This window comes from Parasteatoda tepidariorum, chromosome 9 (assembly GCF_043381705.1).
Source record: "Parasteatoda tepidariorum isolate YZ-2023 chromosome 9, CAS_Ptep_4.0, whole genome shotgun sequence".
Taxonomy (NCBI): Eukaryota; Metazoa; Arthropoda; class Arachnida; order Araneae; family Theridiidae; genus Parasteatoda; species Parasteatoda tepidariorum.
The window spans coordinates 65,129,392-65,152,151 of NC_092212.1; the positions used below are offsets into that span (position 1 = coordinate 65,129,392).

The 22,760-nt window shown below is 32.5% G+C and overlaps 2 protein-coding genes across 4 annotated transcripts in view; one reads left to right on the top strand and one right to left on the bottom strand.

The window, feature by feature from the left end:
- The window catches only part of LOC107437485 (major facilitator superfamily domain-containing protein 6 jef), a 43,820-nt gene that overhangs the window by 2,879 nt on the left and 18,181 nt on the right, over positions 1-22,760 (bottom strand). Inside the window, exons 4-8 of the mRNA XM_016049504.3 lie at positions 20,376-20,645; positions 18,812-18,908; positions 9,143-9,304; positions 7,068-7,174; positions 1,941-2,160 (exon numbers count right to left, since the gene is read on the bottom strand). Coding sequence (XP_015904990.1) covers positions 1,941-2,160; positions 7,068-7,174; positions 9,143-9,304; positions 18,812-18,908; positions 20,376-20,645 — 856 coding nt within the window. The remainder of the gene's footprint in view (positions 1-1,940; positions 2,161-7,067; positions 7,175-9,142; positions 9,305-18,811; positions 18,909-20,375; positions 20,646-22,760) is intronic.
- Positions 6,183-22,760, top strand: part of LOC107437484 (uncharacterized) — a 98,234-nt gene continuing 81,656 nt past the window's right edge. For 2 of the 3 annotated variants that reach the window (XM_043046922.2, XM_071185387.1), the window contains exon 1: positions 6,183-6,322. The gene's annotated coding sequence lies outside the window, so the exon portion shown is untranslated. The remainder of the gene's footprint in view (positions 6,323-22,760) is intronic. The other variant, XM_071185386.1, reaches the window with a different exon arrangement.

Here is a 22,760-nt window from a genome sequence, read left to right on the forward strand (position 1 = left end):
TTTTTCTGTAAGTTGCAACTTAATTTTTGAAAAGAATTAGAAACATTTTCTTGACGGGAAAACAGTCCAATTTCAGATTCTCGTAATTCGCGTGACGTATATGTTAATCTAGATTACCATAGGTTAGGTGTAAGAATAGAGGTGAAAGCGAGACGGGAAAGAAGAAAAACTGGTAGTTAAACCATTTCAATTATAATTAGTTTTCGGGAGGTAGCGGGTTCGAATCCCGCCGTAACCCTGGATGTATTCTTTGTGATGTCTTTCTCTGAATTGTTCTATCTGTATTTTCTACTTGACAATGACTTTTAAGCCTATATTGAGCACACAAGTCAGCAAATGTATGTAATAAAGAAAAGGAAAGATAATTAGTTTTCGGATGGAGAAATCTATTCTTTTTTCCCCCTGCTATTTAACAGTATACACAATTAAACTGAAAATAAGCAGTTTTATATGCAGTCGGACCTCTATTTAACGAAGTCACTAAATCCCGATAATAAGTTCGTTATATGGAAAATTCGTTAAATGGAAAAACACCTTTTAAAGTACTTAAGCACCACAAACCAGGTTTTAAATTCATAAACACTAGACATAATTAAAATAGCCATTAATACACTTTTATCTTGTAAACTAGTATTTGCTATTTATTTTATAAACCTTAACCATTAACGAAATCTGCATGGAAAGCAAGAATAGCAAAACATTAAAGCAAGAAAGCAAAACATTATCCAGTGTTACACTATCCATGCTACATCCATTTTCAACTAAAAAAAGGTTCAATTTATGTACTAAATTATACACTGAAGAGCCAAAAAAACTGGTATACCTGCCTAATATCGTTTAGGGCCCCCGCGAGCACGCAGAAGAGCCGCAACACGATGTGGCATGGATTGGATCAATGTGTGAAGTAGTACTGAAGATAATTGACACCATGAATCCTGCAGGGCTGTCCACAAACCAGTGGGAGTAAGAGGGGGTGGGGATATCTTCTGAACATCACGTTGCAAGGCATCCCAAATATGTTCAATAATGTTCATGTCTGGGGATCTTACCGGATTTCCGATACTCACGATATACTCGTGAAATGGTCGTACGTGAAAATCCAAATTCATTGCTATCTCGGAGATGCTATGTCCCATCTCCCGTGCTCCGACTATAACACCACATTCAAACTCATTTAAATCTGTATAACCTGGCATTGTAGTAGCAGTAACCGATCTAAGAACTGTGCTAGACACTCGTTGTCTTGTATACGCGTTGCCGATCTCAGCGGTGTACTTTGATTGGCTCCATACCCCTTTATTTGCATACTCATGCCTGTACCAGTTTTTTTGGCTCTTCAGAGTAGTTGCATTTATTATAAAAGTAATTTTAACCATACATTACCACATGCGTTCTTAAGTTTAATTGCTACGGGTAAAATTCGAAAATTTGAACTGAGTTTTTCATTTGAAATGCAAACAAAAAGGGAATTAACTGCTTTCTCTAAGATAATGTTTAGAGAAAACAGTAATACATTTCGTAAAGCAGTGGCTTCGAAAATTAATTCAAGATCATTTCCCCATAAAATGCGCTAACAGGTTTGAAATGTTAAGAAATATTTTGGAAAATAGGAAAAATGGATCTCAATGAAAAGTTCGTTAAATAGAAAATTCACTTCGCTATTTGTCGAAGAAATTTCCAAAATGTTCTTGGTTCCTCGAAAAAATTCGTAAAATGGAAGTTCGTTAAATGGAAGTTCGACTGTATATGTTATAATTATAAAAAAATCTTGGTAGTTAATAAAATTTTGTTTTCTCGGGAGAAAATGTTAGAATGAAATGTTTTTCGTTCTAGTTTTCGCTCTTTTCCGTCTTGATATGCATAGGCTTTCAGCCCTGTGTAAGCAGGGAAAGACCAGATTTTTTTTATATCTAAAGAATAAAATTAGGGAATATTTCTACCTCCACCATTATCTCCTCCACCAGGAACTCCCAAGTATCCACCTGTTGTGGCGTTCCGATTCGGACTAGCAGTTCCATAGCCGCCTTCGTTGTTATTCGTTCCAGCTCTAGGACCTCCAATGTTTTGTTTTGAAAGAGACCTGGCCATTGGGTTAGATGGAACACCATGTGGTGCTAAATGTGCAGTTTCTTCTACAACAGTGTCCGGTTCCTGGTCATCCTAAAATTAGAATATAATTTCCTAAATTTTTGTAATGAAAACAAGATTAAAACTTATGAAAGACATTATCAAATTAAAAAAAACCTCACATTTTTTAAACATACACAGAAGAAGCGCTGCATCTGCTGATTAATGTTACAAGAATGGATTTCAGTCAAAGTCGGAATTACTCTCCGCTTTACTAATTAAAGGCCAACTGTTAATTTTGTCTTACAATTGAAGTTTTAAGAGACTTAATATTATCGAGAAATGTATAGTTCTTTCTCCTAACGTTCTAAGAGTGCAATAGGGCTAAATTCTTCTAGTAACCCAGGATGCATCCATCACTTTTTTCTTTATCATACCTTTCTATAATTTGTGTGCCATATACCTTTTAAACTGGACAGATCGCGCCCTTCTTTATATTGAGCACTCCATCTTGCTGATTTTGTAGGTTGCGAATAATTGTTAAAGCTAGTGGCAAAACTGAATTGGGTTTAGTTGTCATAATCTGTGATTTCAATAGAGAAGGTTGTAGGTTCGTGTCTCAAAACCACTAAACAAATGCATCACTTACAAGCGAATATCATACAACTGTTTAGTCGTAGAACTGGAATAAATTTAGCATAAATATTGACAGCCATTGATGAACAATATGACCTTCTCTTTTGCAGTTCGGGACCTTTATTTTTTAAAATAAAAGTTCAAAGCTGCAAAAGAAGGCCACACTGTTCATCCTAAGAAGTATCTGAATAATCTTAATATTTCCGAATGCCTACCATTCAAGAGTGTTTCAGTATAACTAGGATTATTTTAATTTATCATGTATTTAAATGCCAGGCCATTTAGGTCATTAGGCAACCGACTTTCCAGTAATTTTTAACAGTGCAGTTAAAATCATTTAGAGCTGAACACTCTTTTAGATAAACAGCANGTTAGAAGAATGGATTTCAGTCTGAAAGTGCCGACCGGCCTGTGTAGGGGGCAGGGAACTGTCCTTACATCAGAAAGGTTCTGGGTTCGAATCCCGGACAAGGCATGGATGTTTCTTTCTCTCTATGTGTGTTCTATGTCCTTTCTCCTTTGTGTGTGAATGTGACCCGCCCTATAAACGGGTTGTGGTAGTGTGACATGGGCGACGCCACAGGTGCCCACTGGGTAATGAAAAGAGAGTTAGCAGTTCTGGCACTTTCTGTGGCCAATGGACTATAGTTCCAAGTGCCCGCCATTAAAAAAAAGTCTAAAAGTCAGGATTCATCTCCGTTTTTCTAATTTGAGGCTAACCATTAATTTTGTCTTAACAATAGAAATTTTGAAAGAATTAATATTATCGAGAAACGTTTAGTTCTTCCTCCATGAGCTCTAAGAGTACAAGGAGCTCGATTCTTTTTCTTAACCCTGGATGCATCTATCACTTTTTTATTTATCATAACCTTATATAATTTGTGTGCAATTTACCTTTCAATTGGACAGATCACGCCCTTCTTTTTATTGGGCGTTCCATTTAGCTGATTTTGTAAGTTTTAAATAATTGATAAAGCTAGGCAAAACTGATATGAGTTTAGTTATCATAATCTGAGATTTTAATAGAGAAGGTTGTAGGTTCGTGTCTCAAAACCACTAGACAAATTCATCACTTACAAGCGAATATCATACAACTGTTTAATAGTAGACCTGGAATAAATTTTGCATAAATATTGACAGCTATAGTTGAAGAATATGACCTTCTCTTTTGCAGTTCGGGACCTTTATTTTTTAAAATAAAAGTTCAAAGCTGCGAAAGAAGGCCGCAATGTTCACCCTAGGAAGTATCTGAATGATCTTAATATTTTCGAATGCATACCATTCAAGAGTGTTTCAATATAACCAGAAATATTTTAATTTATCATGTATTTAAGAAATGTCAGGCCATTTAGGTCATTAGGCAATCGACCTTCCAATAATTTTTAACAGTGCAGTTAAAATCATTTAGAGCTGAACACACGTTTAGATAGTCCCGCAGTGGACTGATCGTTAAGACACGGTTCCCAGCAGATCACCGAAGTCAAGCATCACTGGCTGCGGTCAGTGTGCGGGTGGGTGACCACTTGGATCAGTCTGCGTAGGGACCGAGGGTGTGCCTCGGGGGTGCCTCGTTAAACTGTGCTACCGTAAAGTGCTCGACTTCGCGCGCAGGTCGTCGGGCTGCCGAAGCGGAGGATCAAAATTGTGATAGCATGTCTTCGGATCATCCTCCGAGATGTTTCCCAGACCGTTGTCAATAGCCCATTGTGTAGATCTAGTGCGACGTAAATTAACAACAACAACCGCTAAGACTCACCGAGTACCTGCAATGTACGTGGTCGTAATATCTGTGGCTTTGAAAATCCCGTGGTCGGTTTCTTAGCAGTTCAGGGATCATGAGAAAAATTCCTTCGATGTCTAAATTGAGAAAGTGGCTTTAAAATGAGATCCTCTCTGCAGAGGATCAAAATTATAATGGCATGCCATCGGATCATCCTGAGGGATGTTTCCCAGACCGTCACCCAAAGGTCAGTTGTGCGACGTATCTCTTTACCTACCTGATCAATTCAAATAGGAACAAATAGATATAAAAGGAATTGTGCCCAGTTGGAAGTGGAAACATTGAATTCGGGAAATAGGAAAATTTACAAAACATACTCCTGGGCTTATAATTGGAAACAAGCTACCAACTAATGCAATGGAAGAAAGTAAGGCTCAGCGTATCTGGTTGTGAGGGGATTCTTTTATGTCTTAATGAAGCTTGTGTCCGTTTATTTATAGATATGCAAGTTTGAATGCTTATTGCAAAGTACTGATTTTAAACCCTAGTCAAGTTAAAGAAGACATAGCAAACGTTAAAGAAAAACGTCATGTATATAAATCCAGGGTTACGGCTGGATTTGAATCCGCTACCTTCTTTCTGCGGAGCGACGGGTGAGGCTAGGGAGGCCCCAATGTGTTCGTTAAATTGTCCTTCTCTTTTGGTAGGTATTTTATTTACGTCGCACTAATGCTGCACTTTGGGATATTAGCGACGGTCTGGGAAGCATCCCTGAGTGTGATCCGGAGACATGCCATCACAATTTAGACATAGGAAGGAAATCGTCTCCAGATCTTTGTACACATGGTATTGTTCAGCGATAGACCACAGGACTTACAATTCCACAGATTTTGCAAGAATGTATACTGCATGTACTCCGTGGTTCTTAGTGAAGTCGAGGATTGAACCCCTGTCCCTCTGGACCGAAGTTCGATTCTCTAACCACTGGGCTACCACGGCCCCCTTTTCTTTTGGAAAAGGATAGTCTCTTAAGATGTTTTTTTAGTTAATGGCACGCAGTTGGGTCTAGTTCCCATTAGCCTCAGAAATGCCAGAATTGCTACTCTCTTATCATTACCCAATGAGCACCTATGGCTAAGCCACGGCTGTGGAGTAGCGTCTCCCACGTCATATAACCACAAACCCGTTTATCAGGCGGGTTACATTCACACAATCACACAGAAGAAGGGACATAGAACACAGAGAGAGAAAGAAGCATCCACGCCCTGAGTGAGATTCGAACCCGCAACCATCGGCTCCGCAGTCAGGCATGCTAACCATTCGGCCACCTGGTCGGCGTCTCTTAAGATGTTGACTAAATTATTTGACTCTCAGTAGTTGTAGTTCATTTACGTTGCACTAGAGCTGCACAATGAGCTATTGGCGACTGTCTGGGAAACATTCCTGAGGATGAACCGAAGACAATCACAATTTTGATCCTCTGCAGAGGGGATGGTTCCCCTTCTTTGGTAGCCCGATGACCTGCACGCGAAGTCGAACATTTTACGGTAGAACAGTTTAACGAGGACCAATACCGCATTGACTCGCAGTAAAATTACATAATGGTTGTAATCACTGAGTTATAAAGAGGGCAAAAATAGGTAGTCGGAAAAAACAATTAGAAAAGTAAATAAATAAGTATATTTATCACTGAATATGTGTTTCTTCACCTTCTCTATGGATTTTTAATTATGACAATGTGTTTTGTCACTGAAGTTATGCTTAATCATACTTAGACTAAATTCATTTTGCTGGCATATCATTAAACTTTAGCAAGCAGTTAGTGACAGACTACAAAAGTAATGCCGCTATGACTCAAAAACTGAAACGTTTGCATTTCAAGCAGTGATGGACTAAGAGGTAATAAGAAATTTGCTATTTCAAACCATTAGAACAGTATTGAAATATTCGAAATTGTATCTTCCAAAATTGATATTAATATAATTTGTTTTGTACCTAATTCGATCATATATTTATTCTCACTTTAGTGTTATAGTATAATATTTTGCAATGCAGTACACATTTTCTTTGGATGTGTCGAATATTTTTTTCAGCCTATGTTAAAACAACTGACTTTCATGTCTGAACCTTTTCTCATAAAATACTGAACCGATTTCTATGGATTTTTCTTTGTTTCCCTCCTCTTGCTAAAAAATGCATATTTTCACGCATTTTCTTCCTTTTCCTATTTTATTTCTTTATTTCTAGTTCAAACATTAACATGAAAGTTAATAAAACAGGATAAAAATAATTTAAAATCGTTGCAGTATTTTATAAAAGGTAAATGAGTACTTCTTTGACGAGTAATATGAACCTCTTCAGTAAAATCCATATTCGAATTTCAACGAGTGTCTATTTTGGTCTAAGTTTGCATTCAATTCAAATGTAGTTCAACAGTTTCGTAGTTCAAAAATATTATTCAATGTTTATTTGCACTATAATGTTACACTGTATTATGTATGAAAATAATTTTTTTTCAATGAAATATCGTACAAAAATTGCATTCTTGTATAGATCTCAGTCAGTAAAACTAAATATGTGACGTTTTTATAAAGTTTTAATATTATTTCCCTGCATTAGTAATTTTAAATTGCATTCGTCTTACTTGAAATGAGGCGAATCCCTTGTCTTTTCTATAGTAGTTAATAAACACAAACAATATGAGAACTATTAAACTTGCAAACCCGTATCCTCGGAAAGTTACTTGAGTACCTGGAGATTAAAAAAAAGAAAGGTTTTAATAAACATGAAACAACTAAAAATAACTTATTAAAAATAAGAAAGGTTCATAAAAAAATTTCTAGAAAGAAGGGTAGTATTATGTTTTTTTCGGTTGTATTTGACAACTTATCTGTAATATTTGAAAAGATTAACACACAATGTTTTAAAGTCAATTAAAAAATATTTATTAACCATGTATTTTTGATTCAAATAAAATGCACGAATTAATAAAAAATATTTAATAGCTACCGTACAATTTATTTTGAAAATACATTTTGATTCAATTCTATTTTTGCAGCTTAAAAGTACGTTTAAAAGATGAGAAAAATATTTATAATTTGGTGCTCATCTTATTTTGGCAATTTTGATGTTCTTGCAGAGTACAGCAAAAATTACTTATATTAGATTTTATAATATTAGATTTTATATACAGTAAAAGCTCCAAATTACATAGACTGTTAATCGAAGGGGCACCCTATTCTACACTTTAACACGTTGAATGCCATCGGGGGTCACCGGTGACCGGCGAAGCCAAAGATTATTTGAAATTCATAATTCAAGTAACTTTTTAATTGTTTTATATTATTATCGTTATTAAAATGGTTTGAGGAAATTAATGCAATATAGAACACGCAAAAATAATTTTATTTATATACACAGAGATGCCAACTTGCTCCGGAGAGCGACTAAATATTTTCAAGTGGTAGTTTATCAATTGTGATTCTTGGTTTAATAAATTCAATTTAGTAGATTTTTATCCACCACTATTTCTAAACAATTCGTAGGCTTATATATTTCACACCACTTTATTCAGGTATGTCATGCTGAACCTTCTAAAAAAACTAGAAAAACCTGTCTAATATTTGCAAATTTAGTTTGTAGTTATTTTACCGTTTGGCCAGACGGGCAAGCCTTGAAAAATTTGTGTGGTATTCAACGTGTGAATCATTAATTGAATAATACCATTAAAAATAAATATTTTTACATTTCTACCATCGCTTAGGTAAATAGGGCTGCCTTATAAGTACATCTTAGAATGAAATACTTGAATTTGGTTTTTGCAAACGGAAATTGAATTTTGTCTATGAGAGGGAAAAATGCTTAGCTTGAATTGTTATTTTTGTTCACCACTATTACTAAATGTAATTTCCAAAATCAGTAATTCTCCTTAATTTAGTACCTGCAACTCGAGAAGAAGAACGCTGAAGTGACATGGTTTTGCGTGGCCAGTTTAAGTTACACGTATTAGGCATGGTTTATTATCACGGTGAATCAATTTTCGTATTAGATACGTGCAAGTGACGTCAAGTGTGTTCGTCGAACCTGATTGGCCGACGAATCGTGATATAAAAGCCATGATTTAGTCATCATGAGTTCGCTTGCAGGTATTCATTGGTATATTAGCCATTAAAAGTCAAACGCTACAGACATAAATTCGTTCTTTTCGTTGTAATTACACGCATTTCTTAAGCTGAATATCATATTTGTTAAATTTTAAAGTACATTATTTCCTTGGTTCACAATCTGGTCCCGAAAGCAAAGTGATTAAAAGTAATTACTTTCAAGTGCAATCACATGTATTTTTTTATATACTGATTATGATATTACTATTTAGTAAGCCTACATGGACCACCTTGCCCCACAATTTGGTGTAAAAATGAAAATGTTGGTCGACAATTTGGTTCGAAATTGTCGAGTTTTAACAACCCTGATTGCTTTGTCTGACTATTGGTTTTTGCGGGTGCTTTTTAATTTTTATGATTTCGTTTCTTTTTTTGAAGAAAGAAAAGAAATAACTATTTATTTTCTTTATTTAATTAATTATTTTCTATAAAAAAGAAAGAATTATCTCAAGGTCCTAAAATAACCACAGTTTATCTAATTTTATAAAAATATTATGAAGTTAGGCACAGTCGTTTTATTTCCTGTAATCTTAAATTGAAAGTAATAATTCCTTACCGAAGTAATTGACAAATATTCCACCGATAACAGCACCGCATCCTCTGCCCAACCCATGATGGAGTCCTTGCAGCACTCCCTGAGCTGATGATCTCAGGTTAGCAGGTGTAGCCTGAGTAATGTAAGAGCAGCATGCAGCCCACACTGCTGCATGTGTGATACCTAACAAAATTAAAGGTTGTAATGTATACAACTTATTCTTTAGAATGAATGAAAAGAAAAATGAATCAAGAGAAACTACCAACATGTAAGGACTGTCTAAATAATATAGAATTTCACGAAAAGAAAATAAAAATTTAAACATCGAGCACATCTCTTTTTATCAATATCTATAACTTTATAAGGCATACCTTTTAATCTTTACCATCGTATTTTTGAAACAAATTTAAAAAAACAAACAATGGTAATATTATGTAAAACATGAACTTAGAAGCTTTGGTGAATGAGTTTTTTTGACCAAAACTAAATATTCCGTTCCGTGTGCTTATCTCCGATTTGATTCACAAAGTGCATTTGTTACGTTATACATATCTATACCAGTGAACAGATTAGATTAATTTCATTTATATTTAGTAACATGGTTTGATTATTATTTTCCAATCTTAGTAAGTGAACTGAAATATTTTAAAGTTTGTTGTAGAAAAGAAACACTTGGAAAAAATGGGGGAAAATTACGTTTATTAACCAGCAAGATTGCGTAAAGAACAAAAATCCGAAAAAAGACGTTATCAGAGGAATATCTAGATTATCATTGCTCCAACTTTAACCATTTTATTAAGAATTATAAACAAATAAAGTATAAACAAATATTAATTTTAAAAATACTATATTAGCAATAAACACTAATTACATTAATATTTTAGGAAATTCGAAAATACTTTTTCTAAATATATAGGTTGGAGAAAATTATTATTGGAACATGGATTTGATTACTATTTTCCAATCCTTGAAAGTTTACAGAAAGATTTTAAAGTTTGTTGCACAAAAGAAACAATTGAAAAAAAAAACATGGAAAAATTATGTTTATTAACCAGCAAGATTAAGCTGAGAAAAAAAATCGAAAAAAAGACGTTATCAGAGAAATATCTAGATTACTAGGAGGTTCCGNCTATAAAAAAGAATTACTTTTGTTTAAACGAATGTTGCATCTTTTTCTTCAGTTAACTATATTAATGGAATGTCAGAAACACAGAAACACCGAAAGATGAAAAATATTCCTTTTTTCGCTTTTCTTGTGAATCCTAACTGATTTTCTTTTTCTTTTTGCGCTTAAAGCAATATTTTGAATTTAAAAAAAAGGAAGAAATCTACAAAGGATAATATTCTTTTCTTTTATAACAAAATGAAATCTTTGCGTGTATAGCTCGCATTTAGAGTACGAAAATTTTTTGATTTCAGTTTTTTTAAATAAATTGTTTTGTATTTTTTTAATATATATAAAACAGCAATAAACTTATTTCTTTATGTATTTGAGTGAGTCTCCAAAAACTCAACAATATCACGTCCAAATAAAATATCACAAGATTGGTTTGAGATGGAAAGTTATTTCTCACAATCTTGAGAAATAATTTTTCTCATGTATATACAAATTATTATTTTTTTTTTATAATTTTCCAAAAAGAAAAACATTTAAAATTACCTAAAAGTCACTGTTCTGGCCTGTCCGGGACTTATTTAATTAGCTTATTTAATTTATTTAGAATTTTTGCACCAACATTTCAATTATTAAAGTAGTATTAGCAAACTATACACCGAAGAACCATTACATTATGACCACCCTCCATCTATAACANAGCTGAGGTTAAAACTGCGACCCAGGTTTTCATGGTTTCTCGCCCAGGAACAATGTTTTCATGGGGCACATTAGGATCCATAATAGTCATAGAACAATCCCTGACGTCTGAAAGCTACTTGAACATAGTTGCAGACCAGGTTCACCCATTCATGGCAACAGTTTTTCCTGCAGGGGATGGGGTTTACCAACAGGATAATGCACCATGTCATGAGGCTCGAATCGTCGAGGAACATTCCAGTGTCTTTCAAGTCATGTCTTGACCCCCAAATTCACCTGACCTTAATCCAATAGAGCATTTGTGGTCCTATTTGGAAAACCAAATTCGTGCTGCCACGCCACCCCCTCGCAATGTGAGGGAATTGCAGAACCAGTTGGTGAGCGCTTGATACCAGATACCTCAGACTACCTATCAGCACCTTGTGGAATCATTGCCACGGCGGGTGCTAGCAGTTTTGAGGGCTAAAGATGGTCCTACATGTTATTAGCAGGGTAGTCATAATGTAATGACTCTTCGGTGTATGTAGTTGATGGTGCAAAATAATATTTTCTGAATCCGTTTAATTACTTAAATCAAAGAGTATTATTACAAAGAATGTATACAGATTAAGTGACCAACTGTCACATGCAATGGCGAATTAAACAGCTAATATTAGTAAGCTGTTTGTACATGTTACTTTAACTTGCAGAGTAAAGATGAGTGAATCGTGGAATATCGATTTTTTTAGCATCACGATTGTAATCTACCATCCAGAACAACATATCTTACGGTAACTATCTCTAACAATGATATCTCGATTATTATTCACAATAATATCGAAAATGATAATGTCGATAGTTTAACGAAACCTTTATGTTATCTCGTACGATATTATCAGGGGAGTTGATAAATTTCATTTCAGTTACGAAAATGAACTCAAATTGATCTATTCAAAATAATATCAATTATTGAAATAAGAGAAATATTGTGATATATCGTGAAACATATATATTTTCAGATGGTATATCCATATACATTACATATGGGCATTCCATATACATTACATATGGGCGGCTCACATTGGGCTGTCTGTGGCCAATTATGATGATGATGACATTACATATGCAGCATTACTGCTAGGTCTAATATATCTTTTTAAAGCAAAATTATAGAAACTGATGTATATGTGCTTTACTATGCTGTATAGCATTACGAAAAATCATCACCCTCAACTATACGCCGAGCATTTTTTTCTCTTCCTGTTCTGAAAGCTGATACCATTTTAACCCTTTTTGCACGGACAAGCTGGCGTCGTTATACATTTCGTCGCTTTGAAACTAAATCGTGGTAACTCAAAAAAGCTAGTTTCTCAGGAGAGCGATTTCTAACTTTTCGGGAACTTCCACCGCAGGTTGACTCGAAGTTATGGTGACTATAGCAAAATAGTTTACATTAAAAAAACCCTGTTTCTTTACATTTTTCAATGAACCAGGCCTGATTCTTGTAGCATTTCTAATTTTGTGGTAATTTCGAAATAAGTTAAGGTACTTTGAGTTGTAACACTTTTCTCTAAAACATTTATTAAAAGTGGAAAGTTATTTCAAAATACAACGATGTTCTTCAAAATATCCTTCCGAATATTACATATTTCATTTCAAATTTTGACATTCAACAGTGTAGGAAAAAAATTGCTCTCCTGAAAAACTTGCTTTTTTGAGTTACCACGGTTTAGTTTCAAAGCGACGTTATCTCCTCCAAGGTTTTGTTGCAACTGGCACACTGCTACACTATTCCCTAAAACCAAGATGGCGAATCGCGCCAATGCGATAACGATTTATCTGCTCTTTAAATTAATTTTATGGAACTTTGAAGATAACACGTTGTTTCTCTAAAAGGGTGATTTTTTTTACACAAAGTGACCCAAATATCTCATTTTCCGATTTTTTTGAGTTACTACGGTTTAGTTTCAAAGCGACGATTTGTGTTACGAAAAGCTTTAAACCTGAGTGGTTGTTTCTGTACTGTAGCGTAAGCAGCTAAAAAGAGTTTTATGCGGAATTAATAGAAATTTTGAGCGTGATTGACATTTAACTTTTCATTCCACCGCGACAGTCATCGGTGACTGAAGCAGTATTTAACATGTTTAAAAAAACGTTTCGAAAATGTTTACACCTAGCTTATCCGCATATTATTGGTAGAACATATGCAATTAACGCCCGCTTTTGGGAGTTACTAATTACATACGAGAACGATTAGAGCAGCCGAGAATTTTAAGCACAGAAGAATAAAGTAAAGCTCACTATGTAACTAAAAACTATAAGAACTCTGGTGCAGTACCTATTCGAATTAGGCGTTGAAGAACTCGAAAAAATGTGTGTCAATTCAAGTTAATTCGGGATCAAGCTTTCATACGCACACTTGAGGGTGTAGTTAAGTTTCACTAAAACTTTTTATAGTAAGAAGATATTAGATATTTTATGTAATAAGATATGAATCCTATAATTTCCTTGAATCTCGATTTTTTTTTAATAACTGGCGTTGAACAGCCGACTCAATTCTGAGTTTATGATTATCGACAACTAGCTTAACCCCGACCCGCTTGCCCCAGCAAGGGGGCATCCGGGGACACACCGATAGTTCGAAGTGCGAGCAACAGTTCAATCAGTTTATGATTATTCAGTTTATGATTATCAATGTTCAACTCCGTTGCCTTGTAATTTTGAACCCAATCTAGTAGACAAAGAAACTACTGGATCTAGTATTGGGAGAAATTCGCCTTCGTGGAGAACTTTTTTATGTAATTAACCCTCATTTGCGTTACGTGGAGAGGAAAACCACGAAAACCTCCCACGGTAATGTAATGGCAAGTGGACTCTAACCCATGATCCGTCTACCACTGAGGATATTTTACGTTTGCACTTTGGTCGGTACGACCAACCACTGCTGGGATTCGAACCCGGGCCACCTTTTAGGGAGGCGAGTGCTGTTTCTCCTGAGCCACCATGACTCAAGGGATAGAGCGAACTGAATCTCGATTTTAGGGGAAGCGGTGGTAGTAGCCAGGGAATATTTCGTGGATTCCGTCAATAGGAGGTTGAAACCCACTAAACATTTAGTGGCTGCCGAAAGAGTGGTGGCAGTAGTACCGAAAGAGTTAAAATAATTTTTTAGTGAAACAAATAATGAACAACTAGTCAAATTTTAATTTTGTGACGCCGTTAAACTAATTGTTAACCCAGCTTAAAGCCAAAACGTAAATATGTTCCTCATAAAAAGTCCTCATCTTTGCTTTTAATTTAAACAAAGATTGGTTCTGAAGTGTGTTGAAATGCTTTCTCTTTCTTAAATGCACACAAAACAGAGCTTGTTCCGTAATAGAACCGGTTGAACCTCTTTGTTTAATTTGGGGGTCACCTTACTTATGAGGCAAACATAAACAATCAAACCGAAACTGTTAAGAGGCTCAGACCCGTTCGCGTAGTGTATTGAAACTTTTCAAGGATTATACAACAACCAATAAAAGAGATGCGTAATATGCATCTCTTACAAATTTTCAAACTTTATTCTTGTTTTCTAGAAAACTGTGTTTTCAACCTTTTCCCACTAATACTTTAAAAATTATCTATCCTTTTTCCCCTTTGTCTTTGTAAGATTATAAGTGATTGAATTTTATACAATGCAATGCAGTATTATTTTGATTCTCTATTTTAGAATATATATTTTTAAACTTTATATTTGCATTAATCGTACCCTTTTAGTACCTTTTCATTATCTTTTTTTCTTAAGATTTTCAATTTTTCTCAAAAATGTATAATGCTTAGTGATTAAAATGCAATGAAAACTTAGTGCCAAAAATACTGTTTGTCTCACAACTTGCTAATTATGTTTATTGTTCAAACAACCTTTCAATTTCCGATTGGTATTTGAACAAGTTAAAGTAAAAATATATATATGAAGTTCTTATTTTTTATGCATAATAATAATTTTTAGTATAATTTGTTATGATAACTGAACAAAAAAATATTAGATGATTAGAAAAGAATGTTTACAACTGAGTAAACACACCACTATTAAGACTAACCTAATTGATCACGTACTAATTATCTGCAGCGTCTTCGCTGCTGAACAAACAAAAAAATAAAGAAAATTAATTGTGTTTATTCATGTGGGTTTTAGAAATGCTATTTTGGAAATTTCAAGAAAGATACCCAAGTATAAATTATCTTTTTTGTAATTTAAATCACAGTGCTTAGTATTTAAAATTAGTTTCTCATTTTGTTTCTTTTAACGATTTAGAAGTGAGCACTAATTTATAAATGGTAATAAAAAATATCTATATATATATTTCTCTTACACTGCGACAAAAAAAAGCCTCATTACAACTCCCCGAATGGCAAGGCTAGAAAATCGACCAATGATTGCCGCTAAAAATGTCACAAGCCAAATCTAGCTGGGGTGGCTCAACATATAGCGCTTTTAAAAATGGAAACTGAAATAACAATTCAGCTGCGGCAATCTCATACTATTAAGCTAGGCACAAGTGAGTAGTCTTTGTCGATAGATTTCTATTTTAGTATTTTGTCGAAAGCGCTTTTTTTCACGAATATTTATTCGTTTTATTAGTTATTCATTGAAAAATGAGTCTCAGTCAATGAGTCTTTATTTGAATTCAAATTTATTTTAATGACTTAGTATTTACTAAAAAGATGTAATTTTTTTTTAAAAAAAAGTTGTTATATGGATTTGAATGATTGTTATGAATTCTTAGAATTTTGTGCATATGCAACGTACCTAAGTTAGTAGCGAGCGAATCAAACCATATAAGATTGCTTAGCAATTTTTGGGGGTTGGTGAGCGTTAGCGAGCAGGGGGCGCAGCCCACTAGTTTATTATATTAACATTGATGTAATTTCAACTGGTTGCAGTATAAGCTTACTTTAGCTGTAATAAACAGGAAATTTATATTTTTATTTAGATCACTATACTAAAGAGTCATAAATATCATTCTAGTTCTTGAAATTGTTTTTCTTTTTAAGAAATTCTTTTATTTGCATGAAGTTAAATCAATGAAAGAAAATTATTCAGGTTCGAAGATATCGATCACAGATAGATAGATAAACAAACAAACCTTAAACACGCTATTCTCGAAATTAAATCTTTCGAACTGATGAAAGAAAAGGTAATGTTACACACATATAACCAATCAATACGAAAATGCAGGACTTTCTAAATTAATTGACTTTGTAGTATAATACAAAAGCAAGAATCGGCTATACTACGCAAAGTTAAACGATCATTTTAAATCAAACGGCGAATTAAATTTAATATTCTGGGGAAAACAGAAGAAAATCAAAACAATATCACTTAAAAAGCCTCAAACTCATCCTTACCAGAAAAAGCAGATATCTTGCGGTAAAAAATTTTCTAAAAAATAAACAATTTCTTTTTTCCCCTATACTTTTCGTGTATGTTTTGTTACTGATTTGAGAGTATCAGTAGTTTATAATTTATAAATAAATTACAACAGTAAAATTCGGACCTCACAGAAATCCCTTTTTGATGGACCTGAGAGAAAGCTTTAATTAAAACACGTGAAAGCATTCTGATTTGCGAACACTCATTCAACTGCTTAATAATTGGACACCAATCAAAACGTCACTCAAAAATTATATATAAGAGTAAAAACTGAAACTGGAGAGCTTGCGAATACGATAACCAGGTGACTTGTTAAATAATAAATAAAATTCTATTTTTGTATAGCTTGTAATTTTCTTGATACAAACGCTACACCAAGCTAAAAAAAAAGGTGAAGGTTAAAATAGAAGTGGCAAAACATTAATTTTTGGATTTTATGGCAAAATAGTAACTCGCGAAATCGTAAATGATAACTTATTCATAAAACGTGTGTATTTTTTCCTTACGCGACCAAAAATTTCAACTTAAAAAAATCAAAGCACACTTAATATTCTCCCTAAATCTTCTTGTGCCATAAAATTTTCAATTTGTAGTACTGTTTGCGAACGGAAATAAGTAACAAAAAGAAGAATAAAGTGATCCTGCGTAACTCTAAAAACGCCAAGAAATAATACACACCTGCGCCATCAAAAAATAAATAAAAGATAGTAAATGAATATTTGAGGAGTCTATACATATTAACTACATCTGTGACCGGTGCGGTTGCCATGACTACCACTGATCTAAGAGATCGTCTGAATTCTCTGCAGGGAATAAAGGCATTATCGGAAACCATTCGCTTTTGCTGTAACACTTCAAATTATGTGATTTGACAGGAAGTCTTTATCTTAACAATTAAGATCTTTTATTTCATCATTGGCTATTATAATATGCATAATAGACTGTCGATGTTAATAATGATTTAAGCAACTCGTTAAAGTATGAAAATATTATGTAATTGTCGTTAAATTTGAAATCCTATTTTTATAAAGTTGATGGGTTTTAGAGGGTAAACGTTGATTCAAATAATTAGTTAAAGAAAGAGTCAATATTTTTAAAGATTGAATATTTATAACAAAGAGGATAAGGTGTAGGTTAATATTGTTAATATATTAACTCAAGAATTAATAAAACTAATTGAGAAAAATATTCCTGTATTTTTGTGACTCAGAGTTTTCAGAAAAAATGTATTTTACTAGAATTTTACGATTAACAAATCACCTAAATTGATAAGGACTTGATCTAAAGTCTAAAGGTTGAATTTTCTTGTACAAGGCTGATAGGGTTTTATAAAAAGGATGGATAGATTTTTAAGGAGAGCTAGGAAAAATATGACTGATTACAAGTAATCCAATACTCGTAATCATGATTACAAGTAATCATAATAACCAATTTTAATCGTAATAGCAAGCATTCATAATTTATAAATGCTATCGCTATTACAACTAACATTAAACCATGCTTACAGGTAATAGTAATTTATGATTACAAATTATGATAACGATCGGCACTTTAGTTACAAATTATTATATCTAATCTTATTACTATTTTAACTTTGATTTCAAGTAATAATGGATAGATTTTCAAGGAGAGCTGGGAAAAATGACTGATTACAAGTAATCTAATACTCGTAATCATGATTACAAGTAATCGTAATAACTAATTTCAATCATGTAATAGCAAGCACTCATAATTTATAAATGTTATCTCAATTCCAACTAATATTAAACCATGCTTACCGGTAATAATAATTTATGACAACAAATTATTATGATAACAATCGGTATTTTAGTTACAAGTAATTATTACATCTAATCTTATTACTATTGCAAGTTTGATTATAAGCAATAATGATTTCATCTAATCTTGACTATAAAGTAATGAATTATTGTAATCAATAATAATTTGCTTAAATCTACTCTCAAGCAGATATCGACTTAGATAAATTTTATCCTTTTTTTTCACTTCACATTGCATATTTTGTTTGAAAATTATTCCTAATAAGCGCTGTTATAATTGTTACCAATGTTTTAATTGTTACTACTGTCGTTCATTTCAGCTTCATTTTGTTAAGTTATTCATAAAACTTACTCTACTAGAATAAAGTTTCCTTCATTCAAACATCAAAGTTTAAAAATGATGAAGGAAACTTTATTCCAGTAGCGTGATTTTTATGAATAACTTAACAAAATGAAGCTGAAATGAACGACAGTAGTAACAATTATACGCTACTAGAATAAAGTTTCCTTCATTCAAACATCAAAGTTTAAAAATGATGAAGGAAACTTTATTCCAGTAGCGTAATTTTTATGAATAACTTACACAATGGAGCTGAACTGAACGACAGTAGTAACAATTATAACATTGGTAACAATTGATTAAAAATTGATTTTAAAAAATTTAACTCATAAATTTTATTCATATTAATGGGTAATTCACTCACCTTGTATAAATTCAAAGGGTAAAACCCACCAAGGGTTCTTCAACCAAGAGATGTATAGAAACCTGCCTATATTTCCAATAAGACCTATACACAAAACCTAAGAATGAAATAATTAAAAATGGTTATGATTAGCGTTTTACAATTGTCATAAATTTTATACTAACCAGTCAGTATAAAATTTTACAATGGTAATCAGTTTTACACTAATCTGTAAGTACAAAATTTTATAATGGTAATCGATTTCATATTAACCTTTTGGTAACACATAACTTTAATAAAAGTGGCGTACTCTAACTGAGAGTAGCGAATTAAACATCTATGTTCAATCTCTTGGTTACAATATTCTATTGCTTTTGATTTTTTTATTATTATAGTTCTGTTTTATCCGACAATTTAAAAATATATGCAGTGTCTTAACAGAAGATTGCTGCGAATTTTTGACATCAGACTCAATTAATAAAATTTTTATTTATCTGTCTTAAAAGTTACTACTTCTACGTTTTCTTACAATTTTTCATTGTAATTAAAGTTTTTGATCAGAGTAAAACCAATTATATTTCAAATAGAAAATCATTTTTTAAAAATATATGAATAGAAAAACATCTGATAAAGCATTTTTTAAGTGATAAAATTAGATATTGGGTCTTAGAAGGATTAATAGGGATAATAAACTATTCTACTGAATAATTTATGTTGAGCGTCAGGACGATAAATAGAGAAACAAAACTATTCTATTGAGTAAGTAACTTAAGTCTCAGGAGGATGAACAGAGTAAAAAACTATTCCACTGAGTAATTTACTCTGGGTCTCACATGAATAAATAGGAAAGGGAAAAAACCCATTAAATTAAATAATTTTTTTTTGTATTATTTAGAATAAAATGACTTTGAAAGTTCAAAATTGCAATACAATACTTGAAATCTTCAATACTTAAATTTTATAAATTAGTTTCAGTTTTTATCGATCAGATATTAAACATTTCTGCAATGGCATACTTGCAAGTGACGTAGTGTGCCTATCTCGATCCTAATTGGATGCTGAAACGTGGTATTTGTTTAGGTTAGAAATTGTTCTTTTCATTCTATTTCGAGTAAGCCAAGCCCGTAAAGTATCAATTCCCTTAAATGGCGCATTCTATATTTTTTCACAAAGAGTTTAATCCTTAACACAAAGACTGGCACGAAACCTATGGAACATACTAAAACTAATTAAGCATCGAAGTTGCCAGGTGCACAAAGCAAAAATATATCACGGTTACAATAAAAAACATAAGCAAATAATGAATCTAAGTTAAGTAAAAGACGTAGATAAGAAAGAATTCTATTTCAGCAAATTAGATGTGCGATACGGCACTGTATTTAATTAACTTTGCGATAATTAACATTCTAACTTGTGAGGAGAAAATTAGCTCAACTTAAACACGCCATTTTGCTTATAAACAATCAGTTGGCGCTGACGTCATGGGTCACGTGTGTGGGTATCTTCTTCCTGACGTGCAAGTACCCTATCGCAAAACTAATAGACGCTTAATCTAATAATAATTGCAAACATTTCACAGCCTTACCTTTGTGTGTCCTATTTGTCGAATGAATTTGAAACTGAAGAAATAAGCGAATATCTCTGAGATGTGATTGATGACAGAAGCCACGCCAAACAGAGTTGGCGTACCTCCTAGGTCTTGTAAATGCCAAAACAGAAAAGTGAAGACCAATCCAATGCCAAATCCCATGAACCATGTCACATACAAAAAAGCTCCATATCTCAAATTGGCGAATGTTCTTAAGACTGATAGCCACTCAGGAAGCTGTCGAGTTGTTTGGGCAAAAACTGTGCTCTGTAAAAATTAAATAAATATGTAATATTTTAGTCAAAGTTCTGCAAAACTGTTCGTTAAAACATTCAGATACACCATGTTTTAAACATTGTTACAAAAGGAATATGAATAAAATGAAGTTTCCTTCGGATAGGAATGTTTTAATATTTAAAAGTCTCTCTCACTTTTTTTTTTTGAAGCAATTTGTATGTTTTGTTATTTCAGAGTACAAGACAGTCAACCGTATTCTTCCAGAACATCAGGTTTTAGTTCTTAAAGTTCTAATCATCCACTCTTGCATATTTTAAAATGCTTAATTTATTACATTGTTGCATTAAAAAATATTTTTGACATTCCCCTTATCGCAATCTAAGTCAAACTAAATCTATGCCTGATGAATAAAAATTCCCTTCTAAATTTATGGAAATTATTATTTAAAAAAATAGCTAATAAATAGATTTGCAAACCTGTATAATAAAAAACAAAATTTAATTTTTTTAATTATATTAATTGTTCCTAGTTTTGAAAAACATTTCTCTGTATATCATAAAACTATTTTTGTAGATATACTGTTATCGGACAGATATTGGACGGAGATTTTTTGGTATTTTTATTTAAATGATCTATAATTTACAAAAATTATTTATACCTTGTTTGAAAATATTTATTAACCTTCTCTTCTTAGTATTATTAACTGCTTCAATTATGTATTTAATTTTGATTAATATCCAAAATTAATGGTTCAAGCTAAAAGTAGTGTTAAATAAATAAAAGCTCAGTCACATCAGTTTATCTTGTTTTATTCAGATGATTGTTAATTCCCTTGTTAGTTTCTCACTGCCTCTTTATAACGCATGGAAATATATTTTACTCTGATTTGCCCTTCTCGACCACTGTGTTTTTTCTTGTTCTGTTTTTCACCTTTTTCTTTCTCGGCAACTGTGCTTTTTCTAGCTTATTTTTCGCCTTAATCTTTCCATTTTTCATTGACAACTTTAAGTTTGTTTTGTTTTTAAAATAAGTTATGTTTTTTCTCATTCACGCGTGACATGTCTTGAAAATGAGCGCCTGTATTTGAAGCGCTTGAAGCATGTCGACTGTTATTTGCTACTTATTTAATTTTGAAGTGAATAAAGGTTTTGATTAGGTAATGCTCTTATAATATACTATTAATTAATCGAATAATTTTACCTTATTAAACAATATGTTATGATATATAGATTGTGTTATTATTTTATAATATTTAAGCTGTCAAAATCTGATGAGTAATATTTACTTTGATAATAAGTTTTACGTAAAATGGTGTTGTTTTTATAAAATTAATGAAAACGAAATAACTATTTAAAATTTTAAAGCAATATTAAAAAGTGGCTTCTTCATTTTCACTTAGTAATCACTTTAAACGATTTTTTTTGATTTTTTTAGTTGCAAAATTCAAGTAGTAATTAAAAAAAATTAGATGAAGCTGCAATGGTAACCAAGCAAAATGGTGGAATTTAAGTTTTATTCTAATATAACCGGAGGCTAAAAAAGCGATTAAAAGCAATAAGCAATAAAAATTTTGGGACTTTTTAATCGAACAATTATTAATTTTGATATAATAACCTCTTAATGTAGTTTTCTGGTCTAGAGGTCCAATTAAAGCCTAATTTTTAACATTATTTGTTTCAGTGGAAAGAAAGAATAATTTATATACATTTCGTCCCCTTTCAGTTACATTTTAAATTTTTTCTATCCCGAAATATTTATAAGTCGCTAAAATATATTTATAAATCTCTATTTATAAATCATATGGGTGACTGACACCTGAATGAAAAAAAAATTAACATTCGACAATTTGATCGATAATTCGATAATTTAACTGTTAAACTTGTTGGAAAAAATATCTCATGCAGCATTACAGGTCGCAGAAATTCAACTAGAGGTTGAAATTTGGCAGGATGAAAGGGCCACATTTGTTTACAAACTTAACGCAGAGTTTTTTTTTTCTGTAGAGAAATATTTTTAAGAAAACGGTCATAAAAGTGCCTATTTTTTTGGCTTTTGTATTTGTATTACGTATTTGATTAGTACTGCATCTAGTTTAAAATAAACTAACTATCTACAATTACCTTCAAAATATCCTGGTACTGCCAT